Below are 16789 nucleotides of genomic sequence, written 5' to 3' on the forward strand. Positions count from 1 at the left end.
TTTTGAAAGTCTTTATTGAATTTGTTACAAAGTTGCTTCTGTTTTATGTTGGCCAGGAGGCATGTGGGATCTTAGCTCTTCCACCAGGGATTCAACCTGCACCCCCTGGGTTAGAAGGCGAAGTATTCCATTGGACTTCCAAGGAAGTCCCAGAAAACTCCTTAAGAAAAAAGCCTTGTGCCTGTTGGGAAGAGCTCTCCTGGCAGGGATGTCCTGGGGTCTGAGTACCGCGCAGTTGTGAAGGACTGGTGCTCTGCCATCAGAGAGACCAGCCTTTAAATCTTGGTCCTATTTTTCCCAAGGTATGTGACTGTTGAGAAAAACCCTCTTAGCCTCAGTTTCCACATCTGCAAAATGGGGACTGTATAGGCGTAATTGAGCAGATTAGATGAGGTATGAATCACAAGAGCCTTGTGGGATGGCTCGTGTGCATGCTCAGTTGCTCAGTCGTGTCCGACTCTTTGCCACCTTATGGACTGTATGGCCCACCAGGCTCCTCTGTCCATGGGATTCTCCAGCAAGCATACTGGAGTGTGTTGCCATGCGCTCCTCCAGGGGCTCTTCCCGACCCAGGGATAGAACCTTTGTGTCCTGTGTCTCTTGCATTGGCAGGCAGATTCTTACCACTGAGTCATCTGGGAAGCCCTAAATACTGCTCTTAAAAAAAAAATCATTCTTATTCTTATTACTGTTACAGCTCTTGCTTCAAGCCAGAGCCAGGTGACATCAGGGTACAGGAGGAAAGCAACTTGCCCTGGGACAGAGGTTGGGTGCCTGACAGAACCTCTTTGAGGCAAAATCCCATCTTCTAGGACCTATACCATCTTTTAAAAGCATTACCTTTGAAGGAGAAATGAACATCCATATTTGCAAGGGAAAGTCATATTCTTTGTTGCTGTGATTTCCAATTAAATATGGGTTGAATCTGAAATCGCATGGCTTGATGTCACCCCGCCACCAGCTTCTTTTTTTCCAGTTCTCAGTGCAGTCCCAACAGCAGGGGAGGTGAGCTTGGGTTCCTGTTACTCAGCTGGGGGCTCTAGGTGTGTTGCCTTCCATTTTCTGTAATGCAAATGTGCTTTCCACCCTGGGCTGGTGACCGGGTCCCAGCCTGCCTGGGCAGTCGTTTCAGAAGGTTAACAGACCCAGAGGTCACTCATCACAACATCATCTGGTGAGAAACAGAAATTAGACAGATCGATTTTACCTCCTCCACAGTGCCGACACTGACAAAGCAGGAGGAAGCCTAGACTGAATTCTCTCCTCCGGGTCGGTATGGCCAATGGGGGTTCCTGCAGGAGGTAGGATTGCTCCTTTGTCCTTCTGAGGTGGAAACAGAGCAGCGAGGTCAGCCTGGGGGGCTCCTGGCTCTGCCTTCGCCCGACTCTAGGGCTTCCTCAGTATGGTTTATTCCATAAAAACCACCCCCTTGCTGGTGTCCCTGATTCCACGCTAGCTGCCTGCAACACATCCTTCACACAGCAGGAAAATGCGACACCCGAACCCCTTGCCTGGTTCTGAAACCAGGCACACCCTAGCTCCTCCTGGTTCCTGGGCTTGGCTGAGCGGGGCCCCTGCCCTCCACCACACCTCTTACTGCACTCCAAGCTGCAGCCTGTCCCCACCGTCACTCCCCCGAAGCCCCACCGTCTGCTTTCTGCGGGTAGACTATACCCTGCTCACTCTCCCCTCTGCAGCTCTGAACTTGCTGGTCTCTGCCCGAACGAGGTTCCTACTAGCTGAGGTCACATTGCACGTGTCACCTTTTAGAGGATGTCCCTGACCATCCAGCTTCATGAAAGCATCCCATCCCTGTCACATTACCTGGTCTTCTCTACGGCACCATCACCCCCTACCTGCCATGATACTCAGCTGTTCTCAAGGTCACTGTCTGGTTTCTTCACTGGAGAGCAAGCTGTTACCTGCTGTGCTATGTTGAGGCTCCCAGAACAGCAGGGCTGCTACCAGACAGGACTGATCTCCTGCAAAAGATTAAAAAAAAATTTTATTGGAGTGTACTGGCTTTACTTTGCCAACAAAGGTCCGTCTGGTCAAAGATGTGGTTTTTCCAGTAGTCATGTATGGATGTGAAAGTTGGACTATAAAGAAAGCTGAGCACCGAAGAATTGATACTTTTGGAGTGTGGTGTTTGAGAAGACTCTTGAGAGTCACTTGGACTTCAAGGAGATCCAAGCAGTCAATCCTAAAGGAAATCAGTCCTGAATATTCATTGGAAGGACTGATGCTGAAGCTGAGACTCCAATACTTTGACCACCTGATGCAAAGAACTGACTTGTTGGAAAAGACCCTGATGCTGGAAAAGATTGAGGGCAGGGGCAGAAGGGGACTACAGAGGATGAGATGGTTGGATGGCATCACTGACTCAATGGACATGAGTCTGAGCAAGCTCCGGGAGTTGGTGCTGGACAGGGAAGCCTGGCGTGCTGTAGGCTATGCAGTTGCAAAGAGTCGGACACGACTGAGCGACCGAGCTGAACTGACAGTGGCTTTACAAGATTGTGTTAGTTTGTGCTGCACAGCGAAGTGAATCAGCTATCGCTGTTGTTCAGTCACTCAGGCATGTCCGACTCTTTATGACCCCATGGACTGCAGCGCGCCAGGCTTCCCTGTCCTTCACTGTCTCCCAGAGTTTCACAGACTCCCACTGAGTCAGTGATGCTAACCCTCTCATCTTCTGCCACGCCCTTCTCTTCCTGCCGTCCATCTTTCCCAGCAGCAGGGTCTTTACCAGTGAGGTGTCTCTTCTCATCAGGTGGGCAAAGTATTGGAGCTTCAGCTTCAGCATCCATGAATCAGCTATACGTACCTATATCCCCTCTTGTTATGGATTTCCTTCCCATTTAGGTCACCACAGAGCACTGAGTAGTTACCTGTGCTACAATAGGCTTTCATTAGTTATCTGTATTATACAGAGTAGTGTATATGTGTCAAAAATAAACAAATGGGACCTAATTAACTTAAAAGCTTTTGTACAGCAAAGGAAACAATAAATAAGAAAAGACAACCCTCAGAATGAAAGAAAATATTTGTAACTGAAGCAAGTGACAAAGGATTAATTTCCAAAACATATAAACAACTCATGCTACTCAATAAAAAACAAAACAAAACCAAAAACAGGGCAGAAGAACCTACACAGACATTTCTCCCAAAGGGTTCTGATGACCAGTTGGACAACTTAGGGCTTTCCAGGTGATGCTGGTGGTAAAGAACACACCTGCCAATGCAGAAGATATAAGAGACACAGGTTCGATCCCTGGATGGGGAAGATCCCTTGGAGAAGGGCATGGCAACCCACTCCAGGTTCCTTGACTGGAGAATCCCATGGACAGAGGAGCCCGGCGGGCTACAGTCCACGGGGCTGCAGAGCCAGACAGGACCGGACTTAGCATGCACGCGCGCACTAGCACAACTTAGTGGACTGTGTGCCCTTTCTCTCTTGCTCAGCTTTGGTGATTAAGACTTGGGAGCGATATCTCGACCCCGTGCTCTGTGATTTCTGTGTGACTCATCTGGAAAGTTCTACTGCCAGAGGTTGGTGGCAGAGCCCTGAGGGAGCGGTCGGTGGAGCACTGGGGCTTGAAGACGTGGAGACCCCTGGTTCAGCCCTGCTTTGCCTAGTCCAGCTGCCTCTTGAGCAAGCATCAGTAAAGTGCAGCTTTTAAATAAAATGTAAGCATATGCTAAAGAACCTTGGGCTTCCCTGGTGGTTCAGTGGTAAAGAATCCACCTGCCAGTGCAGAAGATATAAGAGACATGGGTTTGATCCCTGGGTCAGGAAGATCCCCTGGAGAAGGAAATGGCAACCCACTCCAGTTTTCTTGCCTGGGAAATCCCATGGACAGAGGAGCCTGGTGGGCTACAGACACGACTTCGAGACTAAACGACAACCACCAAAGAACCTTCTTTGCACCGCCTCCCCAGCCCCCATTCTATTTTAGTCTTTTCAACCTCTACCTTGGGAAGAGCAGCTGGAGTTGTTTTTGGTCCCATCCAATTTAAGGTCCACATCCTACACAGTGATGGCTCTAGGCCAAGGGTTCTTGCACTTGATCGTGCATGACAATCACCTGGAGGTCTGTGAAAACAGATTCCAGAGTTTTGGACTCAACGGGGCTGGGCAGGGCCCAGGATTCTGCATTTCCATGTCGCCAGGTGATGAGATGCTGCTGCTTTGGGACCACGCTTTAAGGACCACTCATCTGGGCCGCGAGGCATCGGGTCAGCACAGCTTGGATTTGCAGAGTGTTTCGTCATTTACAAACTGAGTTTTAGATGCATTATCTTGTTCATTCCTCCCAACAGCCCCGACAATATTATCAAGCCCAGTCCACAGAGGAGTAGATGGAGGTTTGCAGTATCACACAGAGGAAGCCCCTGACTCAACACCGCACAGCCAGCCAGCCCTCCCTGGGCTTCCCAGCTAGGTAAACGTCCTAGACATCCAACCAGGTCACCACACCCAGCTCCAATTAGGTCCTGCTACTCTGGTGTGAATGAACCAGTTGCCTCCTTAAGGGGTCTCTGCCTCTGCTTTGCCCTCTTCCCAAAGCAGCAGAGCAGCAGGGTTAAAAGAACAGCTTTCTAGTTAGGGGAGAGTTTCAACTCTGTGGTCTGATTGTGCGACCTGTGGGGTCTGGGACAAGTTTCGGGACACTCTAGCTTACAAAGTACGGGCACAGCTTTGAGAAGATATTGCAGGTTGGTGCTGGATCACTGCCAAACCCAGTATCACAATAAAGTTGCTGCTGTTTAGCCACTAAGTTGTGTCCAGTTCTTGTGAATCCTATCTGTGGCCCGCCAGGCTCCTTGGTCCTTGGGATTTTCCAGGCAAGAGTACTGGAGTGGGTTGCCATTTCCTGGGGGGATCTCCCTGATGGAACCCACATCTCCTACATTGGCAGGCGATTTCCTTACCACTGAGCCACCCGGGAAGCCCATCACAATAAAGGGACTCAAATAGTTCAGGTTTCCTACTGCATATAAAATTATGCTTATCTTATAATCTATTAAGTGTACAATAGCATGATGTTAAGAAAAAAGGTAATGTATATGTGTGGATGTGTGTGTGGGTGTGTGTGTGCTCAGTCGCTTCAGTCATGTCCAACTGTGTGTGACCCCATGGACTGTAGTCCACCAGGCTCCTCTGTCCATGGGATTCTCCAGGCAAGGATATTGGAGTGGGTTGCCATGCCCTCCTCCAGGGGCTCTTCCCAACCCAGGGATCAAACTAGCATCTCTTGCATCTCTTGCACTGGCAGGAGGGTTCTTTGCCACTAGCACCACCTGGGAAGCCCAAAGTACATACCTCAATTTAATTTAAAAATATTTTATTGCTAGAAAATGCTAACCTTCATTTGAGTCTTTTTCCTGATGGAGGGTTTGGAATATTTTAAGAATAACCAAAATGTGATACAGAGACACAAACAGAGCAAATGCTGCTGGAAAAAATTGTGCTCATAGACTTGTTTGTTGTGGGGCACAAATTTTCAATTTGTAAAAAATGCAGTATCTGTGAAATGCAATACAACGAGGCATGCTTGCAGCGTTTTCTTTTTCATTCATCTTCTCATTTGATAGGTGGTGATCACTCTAGTATATATAGGTGTTGAACTATAATGCTGTACTCCTGAAACATGTAATTAATTAATTAATTAGAATAGACCATAGTGTTTTAATGGCTTCTCATGTGGCCCTAGTGGTAAAGAACCCGCCTGCCAACGCAAGAGATGTAAGAGACGCTGGCTTGATCCCTGGGTTGGCAAGATCCCCTGGAGCAGGGCGTGGCAACTCATTCCAGTATTCTTGCCTGGAGAATCCCAAGGACAGAGGAACCAGGAGGGTCCAAGGGGTTACAAGGAGTCGGACACAACTTAAAGCTACTTCGCACACAGTGGTTTAAAACAATTAAAAAAACACAAACTCCCTAAATTGCCTCTCATTGCCTACAGGTTGGAATCTGAGATTCTTGGTAAGGCAATAAAAACTGTGTAAGACCTAGCTTGTCCCCTTCTCCAAATCCCTCCCAGGATAAAGCTGTTTTTCCTGGAGTTTTCAGCATGACGCTGGCACCCTCTAGGCACTAGGTATGCATGTGTCCGTGAACAAAGCTCTGTGTTGCAAACATGCTGTGCTTTTCCTTCCTTCGTTCATTTCTGAATTGCCCTTCCTTTTTATCCATTTAATTTCTTCTATTTTCAAAGAAGCCTAAATGAACCTCCTGAATGACTCCCAGGTTTATTCATCCAATAAACATATATTGGCTGCATCCATGTGCCAGGAATTGTACAAGATGCCAGGGCTACAGTGGGCACAGTGGAGCCCATCAGAATTAGATGTTCTGCCAGGAGCAGCAGCTATGTTTATGGACTTCCCTGCTGGCTCAGACAGTAAAGCGTCTGCCTACAATGCGGGAGACCGGGGTTCAAATCCCTGGGTCGGGAAGATCTGGAGAAGGAAATGGCAACCCACTCCAGTATTCTTGCCTGGAAAACCCCATGGACGGAGAAGCCTGGTAGGCTATAGTCCATAGGATCACAAAGAGTCGGACTCGACTGAGAGACTTCACTTTCACTTAACCTCGGCAAGTGGTCCCTGCCAGACTGCTGATAAACTCTGAGCTGAGAGCACAGCTTCTTCAGTTCTGTGCACACACAGGGGCTGAGCCATGACTATTTTACATCAAAGCTGACAAGCTATTGATGCATTTTTGCTGGGTTTCACTTTATCCGGTTAACCCTGACAAGATAGCGATCTCTGACTGTAACCAGTATTTACATCCTTATGTAGACATATCTCAATGAAATGAAAATTTGCTTCTTGGAAATAACTGCAGTTTCAAAAGCACCCACTTGGCAGGTGATTCACCACTCAAGAGCTTAAACAGCCAGTGATACCTGACCTAATTCCCTCAAAAAGGCGCCAACTGTATTCTCAAGACCCTCAGCTTCCTCACCTGCCAAAGGTTTAAGTGCAAAGCAAAATAAATCGTGCAGATATCTTCCCTTTTCACTTTAAATTTCAAACGACTTCAAAGGCAAGTTTACTGTGCTGTCAAAACGTGTCTTTTACTCAGTTGGTGGTGTGTGAAGTCTTTCTTTTCTTACTGAAATTCACAACAGCAAGTCCAAACTTGCACAACACCTGCTGAGCACCAACCGTTCTTAGGAAACTCCTCTGATAAAACAAACTGCCTTAGAAAGCCAATTTCTTTTTAACAACTTCCGGTCTCAGAGGTACACATTCCTCCTTAATCAGATTAAGCCTAATCTAAAGCATCAGAGGTGTCTGCTCTCTCCCTAACACTGGGTATCTGCAGCCATCACGTGGTGGCACCACTCGCCAGATGATCACGGCTCTGGGACTCTGCCTTTCTTTCCAGTCCTCTGTGCTGTTAGGCTGCTCTCGTGATCTACTCTCCCGTACGGTGGCCTGAGAGACGGGGCAAGGAACATCTCCTCTGCAGTCGTGGTTTAGTCGCTAAATTGTGTCTGACTCTTTGAGACCCCATGGACTGTAGTCCATCAGGCTCCTCGGTCCACAGGATTTCTCAGGCAAAGACACTGGAGTGGGTGGCCATTTCCTTCTCCAGGGGATCTTCCTGACCCCGGGACTGAATCTGTGTCTCCTGCATTGCAGGCGGGTTCTTTACCACTGAGCCACCAGGGAAGCCCATCTTCCCTAGAGTATATGAACAAAGAGGACTTCGCCACTTAATGTTTAAAGTGTGTTAAAGCCACCCTTAAGGTTTTCTCACCCAGATTGAGATGAGCTGGGAGTCTGATGGCTAAGTGGGGTGTAGTCGTTTTATCTTTTCCCTTTTCCTGACAACCAACCAATAGCAAACATCCAGTGTATTTTCAGAAGCACGTGTTTGGGAAGTGAGGTCTAACATCCCCTCCTTTGATGTGAGGATCTCTATCAATAGGCCCTTTCAGATTTCCATGTGCATGTGGGCTCTAATGGGCGCTAGTGGTAAAGAACCGGCCTGCCCATACAGGAGACTTAGGAGAGGCACGTTTGATCCCTGGTTGGGGAAGATCCCCTGGAGGAGGGCATGGCAACCCACTGCAGAATCCTTGCCTGGAGAATCCCATGGACAGAGGAGCTTGGAGGGTTACAGTCCATGGGGTTGCAGAGAGTCAGACACGAATGATGTGACTTCACACAGCACAGTGGGCTGCAATGCAGACCCTCCCGGTTCAGTGGCTCAGAACCGAAGGCATGTATCGTCTGAGCTAACTGTTCCAAGTTGACGGGCAACTCTGCTTCCCAGAGTCATTCAGAGACCTGGGTTTCTTCCCCACCCCAGGCTCTGCCATCCAGTGAGCCCTGTGCATTCACCTGCCTGGCTAGGGCAAAGGTACACCTACGGGTTCCAGCTGGTGGGAAGGGGAGAGCTGAAGGAGACCCATGATGGCACACACCCTTCAGCTTCCCGCTCTTGGTGAGAATTAGTCATTTGACCCCCATGTGTTCATAACGGCAAGAAGGGCCAGGAAACACAGTCCCGCTCGGGGCAGGCAGGTGCCCAGCTACAACTCTGCTTAGCCACAGAAGATGCTGGTGGACAATGAGCAGTACTAAGCAAAACAGTCTTCTCTTCCTTCTATTTTATAGAAGCAGGGTGAAACTTTATTATAAAGTCATTTTAAGAACTCCAATAGGAAAAAAATTTCAGATTTCCATCAAAATGCTACAGAACTGTATTTAAGAACTGAAATAAACACGAGAGATCATTCGGTTATCAGACATCTTGCCCCCAGCAGCTGACGTTTCACTGACTTGTTTAGCGTCAGTCCCCACTAGGAGGGCAGGGACTTTGTTCACTGCTGATCCCAGCAGCAAGAGCGGTTCCTGACACACAGGAAGCATTAATGAGTGAGCGCTGAGCCGCTTAGTCGTGTCTGACTCTGTGACACCATGGACTGTAGCCCACCAGGCTCCTCTGTCCACGGGACCCTCCAGGCAAGACTACTGGAGTGGGTTGCCATTTCCTTCTCCAGGAACTGTTAATACGTCTCGGTTAAAAGAATAAATAGGTAGACGGAACTGAAACAGAGCAACATGTAGGGATTTTAAATTATTTGGGGCCTTTATATCTTTCTCTGCTGAGTCAGGCTTCCAAGTGGCTCAGTGGTAAAGAATCTGCCTGCCAGTGCAGGAGACGCAGATGTGGGTTCAATCCCTGGGTCGGGAAGATCCCCTGGAGGAGGAAATGGCAGCCCACTCCAGTATTATTGCCTAGGAAATCCCATGGACAGAGGAGCCCAGGGGACTACAGTCCATGGGGTCGCAAGGAGTCAGACACGACTGAGCAGCTGAGCACACAGCACTGCTGAGTTACCAGGGATGGCGGGAACATTTCTGATGGAACATGTCCTGATCATAATGAGATTCTTCCGTGTATAGAGTATAAAGCCTAAATGTACATTTACCAGGCATGGTAGGAACATTTCTGACGGAACACTTCCTGATCATAACGAGATTCTTCCATGTATACCTATAGAATATAAAGTCTAAATGTACAAAGCACAAAAGGACAAAGAAAATTTCGACAGGCTCTGAACGACTCCTGGTGTTTACGCTTCTATCTTAAAGAAAAAGCTCTGAGCCTGACTCATGCTGTGCCTTGGATTTCGTTTATTTTAAAAACAAAGCACCGTGTTAAACTTGACTCCCGGATGTGAAAAGCACATGGTGTGACATTCAAAACACCTGCAAAGTGAAGCACCTTAATTTGCTGAGATAGTAAATGGTCTATGATTAAAATCCAGCCAATCTCTCTCTCCAAAGGTAAAAAAATCAAACATTGTTCTCCCATTAAAACCAAAAGGGTAATTCAGATTAGACAGTCCTGTCACTTGTGAATTGGAAGGAAATTCTTACAGAGTGGGAAATTCACTCCATCAAATACAGCAGTCAATATAATTAAAATAAATTCAGTGGCCGTTTTAAAAAAAGATTATAAAATTGAATTTATTGAGTTTCACACAAGATGCACTTATAAAATTAGTACTGAATGCCATTTTAACAGAAGAAATGAACATCAGTCCAAACTCCCAATATATTCTGCAAAAAAAAAAAACTTCCAAAAATGACAGCATAGTTAGAGTCATTCAAGCTGAACTAAAAGATATACCCACATCATATTTTTGCTCTGATCAGGGCTTTGTTTGGCAAAGGTTTCCCCAAGCTATTCCCATTCCTCGTGGACAATTCCTTATGGTGGTGAAGAGAAGGTAGAAAACAATAATAACAACAATTATAATTCTAATATGGGCCTTCACTGAAACATACACAAAGCAATTTCAAGTCTTTCATTTTTAACTTAAAGCACTTCCTGGTTTCCCAAAAGCTTTTCTGTATTATTTCCTTTTTCTTTCTTATGTGAACAATCATCTTCAGATTCCTTTAGTTTTAATGCAACACATTAAAATTTGCTTTTATTTTTCAGAGGAATGAGTCAAAGCATGAAAGCCTACTTTTCGTTTCACTCAGGAGATAAGACAAATCAGCTAAAATTTACCTTCTGCCGTATCACACGCGGGAAATATCAGCACAAGAGCTGAACTTCAAATGAAAACATCAAAGGAAGTTAACAGTTAACGGCAACATCTGGACATTCTGAAATTAGACCCTGGAAAATCTTTATAAAAATGCAGAAAGGCTCCTCAAGATAAAATGTGGTGGAAAAGAACTTGTCCTGTGATGTGGGCCATGGACTGGTAATTAAGCAGAAACGGAATCTTGATCTCAAACAAAACCAAGAAGCACCGTCTGGCTGCTTCCCACACAAGGCCCTGTCCACACCCAGACGGCCACACGCACGCCCCAAATGTCTCCTTTCCTTTCCCCACACAGCCTGCCCTCCCTGGCACACACGCACCCGAACACCCACCTCCCCGCAGAGCACAGACCCGGGCCAGGTGCGGCCGCACAGACAGACAGACGGGCAGACAGGCAGACCAGCGCACCCGAGGGCCCATCCCCCCAGAGCACAGACGCGGGCGCACAGACAGACAGACGGGCTGACCAGCTCTTTCTAGGAGCCCAAGCAAGACGAAGCCCCACTCACACAAGACTGACTTCAAACTGGGACGTGAAAAACCCAGTTGAAGTTGACACCTTTGAATTTTGTCCTCTGGTGGCTCCTCAGCCTGTTCAGCACCAACCCTTTTCACGGTAACAACTTAGGAAGCAATCAGTTTGAAAGGGAAACCAGTTACTCTACCTGAAAATGAACACTGCTCTGCCTTTTTCCTATAAAAAGTGCCTTTCTGTCGGGGAATTCCTATTTTACCCACTGCAGTTATACAATACACAGCTCACATTTGGCTGTGAAGAGTAAAACTGAAAAATTAGGAAACAGTTTCTCAGTGATGCAAACCTTCATTCATTCATATTTTTTAAATAAACTGGCTTAAGGTTTTTTTTTTTTTCTTTCCCTCTATAAAACGCTACTATCCATCATGTCTCATTTAAGGTAGCTTTTTATTCTGATTAATTCAGATACATCTTTGAAGAGTATTCTGGTGGTAAGAACATTTATCTTAAGTTTAATTATCGTTATTTTTTTTTAATGCTTTGGCAGATGAAGTTTGCGAACGGTGGGAACAGAACAAGGCTGGAAACGGAGCGCCGTGTAAGAGCTCCACCGTCTCCAGCGCATCCCGACGCCAAGGAGGACTCGAGGCGGAACCCCACCCTCTGGAAGCACAGAGTGACGGAGCAGAGGGGGTGGTGGGGTCGCTCCCGCGGGGCCCAGGCTGACTCTGCGGCTTCCCCAAGCAGGAGGGACCCTTCCTGAGCCATCCATCTGTCCAAGGGCTCGAGGCTGGAGGTCGCTGCTGGCTGCCCCGTGTGACCTGACTTTCAGCCAGGCCACGTCACCGGAAGAAGGACACTAAGATTTGCTTTCCGTCAATAAGTTAAGTTCTTAAATAAATATTTAAGTGCCGTCTTTAGCATCTGTTCGTCCGGGGGGCACTGCCTCTGGTGCCCCGGGACTGCGTCTTTGGCACCCGGAGCTCCGGAATTCAGTCAATCCGGTTTCCACAAATTGTGAACCTGTCTATCTCTAACAGATCTTTCTTTGAGGACCTGTGTTTCAGTTCCGAGTTCTCCTGTGTTGTGTCCTTCTCATCGCCGTCCGGGGTGGTCAGAAGCTGATCAGAACTGCTTGTCACGAGCAGCGGGACTGCATTTTCCTTCTGATGAGTGGGCTGGCTGGTGACCGAGGCAGACAGGGTTTCTTCTGTGGAAAAACAGATCCGTTCAATTAGAAAAGGGTGTCCCGCCAGCCTATCATAACCACAAGCTTTCCAATACAGTGGGACTGAAAAAAAAAGGGTCGACTGTCCATGTTTTTGGATAAAGCAAATAATAGCCTAATATTAACAGCATGCTGTATAAACCCTATAGCTTATCATGAAACTCAAGAGGCTTTACTATTTCCGTTTTCTCATCCAAATTGTATATGACAGTGTGATGCGGACCATGGCCCACAAATAGCACTGTTAGTGGATTTGCGGAAAATCAGAACTCTTGTGTCACAGCCATCTTTCCATACAAGCAGGATCTAGAAGACCGCTGGCAGACCTCAAACACTGACTCCCACCCGGGATGGCAGGGCTGAGCAGACTTGAGACTGCTCGGCCTCTAGTGTGTGGTCACGGTAGTTAGAGTCAGCATTTTACCTCGGGGAAGTTCAGATCGGAGATTAAAAACACCAATGACCGAAACCCCAAACGGCCACAGGGAGGCAGAGTCTGGGCGCCTGGACCCACCAATCTCTGAATCGGACATGCAGCCCTTACTGAGCAGCGTCATCGGGGCAAGAATGACACCCCACAGGCGGTGCCTGGTTAAGACGGAGGATCGCACGGGCGCTGACACACACGGCCGCGAGGGAGAGAGGAGCATGTACCCGCTCGGCACCCGCTCCGCCCTGTCGCAGCCTCACCTGCGTGCCCACCTCCTGCCCCTTCGCAGGCACACGCCGCGCTCGGGCACTGACCCCGGGTCTCTGCTCTGCCACCTCACTGTGGACCCCCGCCGGTCCCCTTCCTGACGAGCCCCCCGCACCAGGTCCTACTTCTGGCGCTTTGGGATTCAGTGCAGGCCTCACCAGCTCCAGGAAGGACCCCTCTGCCGTCCCCTCTCTAACCTCACTGCTTTCCGATCTGGGTCAGCCGCTTTTGCTGTCTCCTCTGCAGTCTGTGAGGTCCCACAGCTTGGTTTATTTACCTCTGTAGCTCCAGTGTCTCATACCGCCTGGCACAGGCACGGAAGAGCAAATCGTTTAAAGTCATCTGAATAAATACTCATGTGGACGTGGAACTGCCGGCCACCGACAACAATTAAGCCCCAGGCCTTCCTGCACATCTTCCAGGCCAGAAACCCTGGGACTCTCCTTCACTTCTCTCTGCAGGGCATGACCTCGCCAGCGAGCCCTGTGCCCCTGGTGCCCCGCCTGGAACCTGGTCTCCCGCTGCTCCCATGCTGACCTGTGCTGAGCCGGGCGTCTCCCCACTGGCCTCCACTTCTGGGCTTGCCTTCCTGAGTCCATTTTCCACAGAGACTGACAGTGACCCTGCCTCCCAGCCCTCCTCTCTCCAACGGCCCTTCCCACACAGCACAGATGCTCACGAGTGCCGGCAGGAGCCCTGGGCAGCCTCTCGGACCCCCCCAGTCCCTCTCCCCCAGGGTCGGGGCTCTTGGCACCCCCACAGTCCCTCTCTCCCTGAGGTCGGGGCTCTCGGGGCCCCCCTAGTCCCTCTCCCCCGGGGTCAGGGCTCTCGGTCCCCCTCTAGTCTCTCTCTCCCGGGCCCCCCTAGTCCCTCTCCCCATGGGGTTGGGGCTCCCGGGCCCCCCTGATCCCTCTCCCCCAGGGTCGGGGCTCTCAGGCCCCCCTAGTCCCTCTCCCCCAGAGTCAGGGCTCCCGGACCCCCCTAGTCCCTCTCACCCGGGGTAGGGGCTCCCGGGCCATTCCAGTCTCTCTCCCCCGGGGTTGGGGCTCTCGGCCCCTCCCCTCCCCCAGTTCCTCTCTCCCGGGGTCGGGTCCCGCCTCCCTGGCTCTCGCTTCTGCTGCCCGAGGCCTCTGCACGTGCAGCCCGCTCCCCAGCCCCTCCCAGCTGGGGAGCCCCCACCCCACGTGTCCTCCCGCCAGCCTGCTTCGCTTCCCCCACAACACGGTGCACGTATACCTGCTCTCCCCCCGACTATCTCGTCTGCGGCCCAGCTGTCCCCGGTCCCGCCAGCTACCAGGCGCCCAACAACCATCTACTGAACATGGGACAAACGGAAAAAGGCTCGGAGCTCTTCCCCAGGGGTGCCTGCGATGAGGTCTCAGCATAAACACTAAATCCACAGCTAAGCAAAGCAACATCCAGTCTTGAAAGCGCTGCTCAACAGTGATTTTTTTTCATGGAGAGTTCAGACAACTGATTCTTTAGGTAACGATTCACAGAGGTGATGAACAGAGAGCCAAACCTACCTTGGGAGGGTTTACACTTATTTTGTGATTTACTGGATGGTTTGCTGGGAGCGCTGGCCGGGGGAGGGTTAAACAACTTCTCTTCCATTTTGGCCTCCTTCACGTACTGGCAGGATTTCCCCAGCAGGACAATGCTGTTCAGGACTTTCAGGGAGATCAACCTAAAACCCAGAAGAAACCACCACACACTGCTGGGGTCCGTCTTTGCACATGGGGGCCAGCCACCCCCAGCTCTGCCGGTGAGGAGGGGAGGCGCGGGGAGGGAGGCCCACAGGACCAGTTCCTCATGCAAACCCCGAGTTTCTGGAGGCTTCTTTAACCCAGGGAAGCATTTTTGAAAAAACTGTTTGGTTTTCATTATAAAAACAAATTATATTTAGAAGCCTTACCTGGTGCTAAACTGTCTAACATTTATTCTCTTACTACAAAACAAAGACATCTAGCAAACACAGATGAAAACCAACAAGAAAAAAGTATAACGCCATGCTCCAGTGCAGACCACCGGGACATCTGGTATACAAGCCTGCCGTCATCCGTGCTTGGAAGGGACATCTATCTGAACCTCTCTCTCTCCAGAAATGGGCTGTCTTTAAGAAGGCGGTGGGGGATTGGCGCTCACAGTGGGAGCAGAGACTCTGGGGGCTGAGCATGTGGGTTCACGTCCTGACTCCACTGCTCAGGACCTGTGTGGATCTCAGTGAATTTCCTAATGAGTTAGCCCATAAAGGGGTGATTTGGTAAGATGCTCAGAACAGTGCTGCGCACACAGAAATGCCAACCAGTTCTGCTGTATGACCACCACTGTTGTAAATGACAAGATATCCGGAACATTCTCCCGACCTGCTGGTGGCTCCTCAGTGAGCTGACCGCGATGGGCTTGCAAAGCTTCTCTGTGCTGGCCATCATATAACAGAGTCCCCCAAAGCCTTCAATTTTGGGTTACTTAGATTACTTCTAATATGTTGCTTCTATTAAAAAGTTTCTGCTTAAGAAAACTACGCTATATCTCTGTTTCTTTAAGATAAACTCCAGAATATCTATAATTACAGAAGTGGGATTTCTGGGCCAGAAGGTACATAATATTTTTAGGCATTTGAAATCAATCTGGCAAAAATCCTGAAAACAAAAGAAAAACAAAACTCTTCACTTGATATGTGTGTGTGTGTGTGTGCGCGCATGCGTATACTCAGTGGTGTCCGACTCTGCGATCCCATGGACTGTAGTTCCTCTGTCCACGGGATTTCCCAGGCAAGAACACTGGAGTGGGTTGCCATTTCCTACTTCAGGGGATCTTCCCGACGCAGGGATCGAACCCATTAGTATCTCGCGTACTGCAGGCAGATTCTTTACTGTCTGACAAGGCCTGCTGCTGCTGCTAAGTCACTTCAGTCGTGTCCGACTCTGTGTGACCCTATAGACGGAAGCCCACCAGGCTCCCCCATCCCTGGGATTCTCCAGGCAAGAACACTGGAGTGGGTTGCCATTTCCTTCTCCACTGACAAGGCCTAGAGCGTGCTTAATAATCAGTGTGGTAAACATAGTAGAAAAATACATTTTTTTAAAACACAGATTGTCTTCCAATGTTTACAGATGTTTACAACATCTGATTGTAATGGCACATTTTATCATAAAAGAAAACATGGGTGAAACTTAGGCCTTCAATAAGGAGGACTGTAAGTAAGTGATTTCATTAAAAGATTAAAATACCATCGGAAGTGCCATCGAGTCTTCTGCCAAAAGGCATATTTAATTTAGCCAGAATTTAACTGACTCACAAATACATTTGGGGACACATGCTGTCAAGAGAGATCCCAGGACAGTTGTGACCTGGTTGCTGTTAACTTCTACTGCATTGTGCATTTATGTGTATGTGTGTGTGTGTGTGTCAAGTCACTTTAGTCATGTCCGACTCTGTGCGACCCTAAGGACTGTGGCCCGCCAGGTTCCTCTGTCCATGGGATTCTCCAGGCAAGAATACTGCAGTGGATCATGCCCTCCTCCAGGGGAATCTTCCCGACTCAGGCATCAAACCTGCATCACTTTATGTCTCCTGCACTGGCAGGCAGGTTCTTTACCACCAGCGCCACCTAGGAAGCCCTTTGCATTTACACTTCACTGTATAACCAAAAACATATTCAGTTCAGTTCAGTTCAGTCGCTCAGTCGTGTCCGACTCTGCGTGACCCCACGAATCACAGCGCGCCAGGCCTCCCTGTCCATCACCAACTCCCAGAGTTCACTCAAACTCATGTCCACAGAGTCGGTGATGCCATCC

General features: G+C 49.0%; 1 protein-coding gene across 1 annotated transcript in view; it reads right to left on the reverse strand.

The window, feature by feature from the left end:
* Positions 1-11492: 11492 nt before the first annotated feature.
* TAPT1 (transmembrane anterior posterior transformation 1) overlaps positions 11493-16789 on the reverse strand; it is a 59915-nt gene continuing 54618 nt past the window's right edge. Inside the window, exons 13-14 of the mRNA XM_088836537.1 lie at positions 14516-14676; positions 11493-12274 (exon numbers count right to left, since the gene is read on the reverse strand). Coding sequence (XP_088692663.1) covers positions 12057-12274; positions 14516-14676 — 379 coding nt within the window. The 3' untranslated portion in view covers positions 11493-12056. The remainder of the gene's footprint in view (positions 12275-14515; positions 14677-16789) is intronic.

This window comes from Moschus berezovskii, chromosome 5 (assembly GCF_049115385.1).
Source record: "Moschus berezovskii isolate FMDL1 chromosome 5, NW_MosBer_1.0, whole genome shotgun sequence".
Lineage (NCBI taxonomy): Eukaryota > Metazoa > Chordata > Mammalia > Artiodactyla > Moschidae > Moschus > Moschus berezovskii.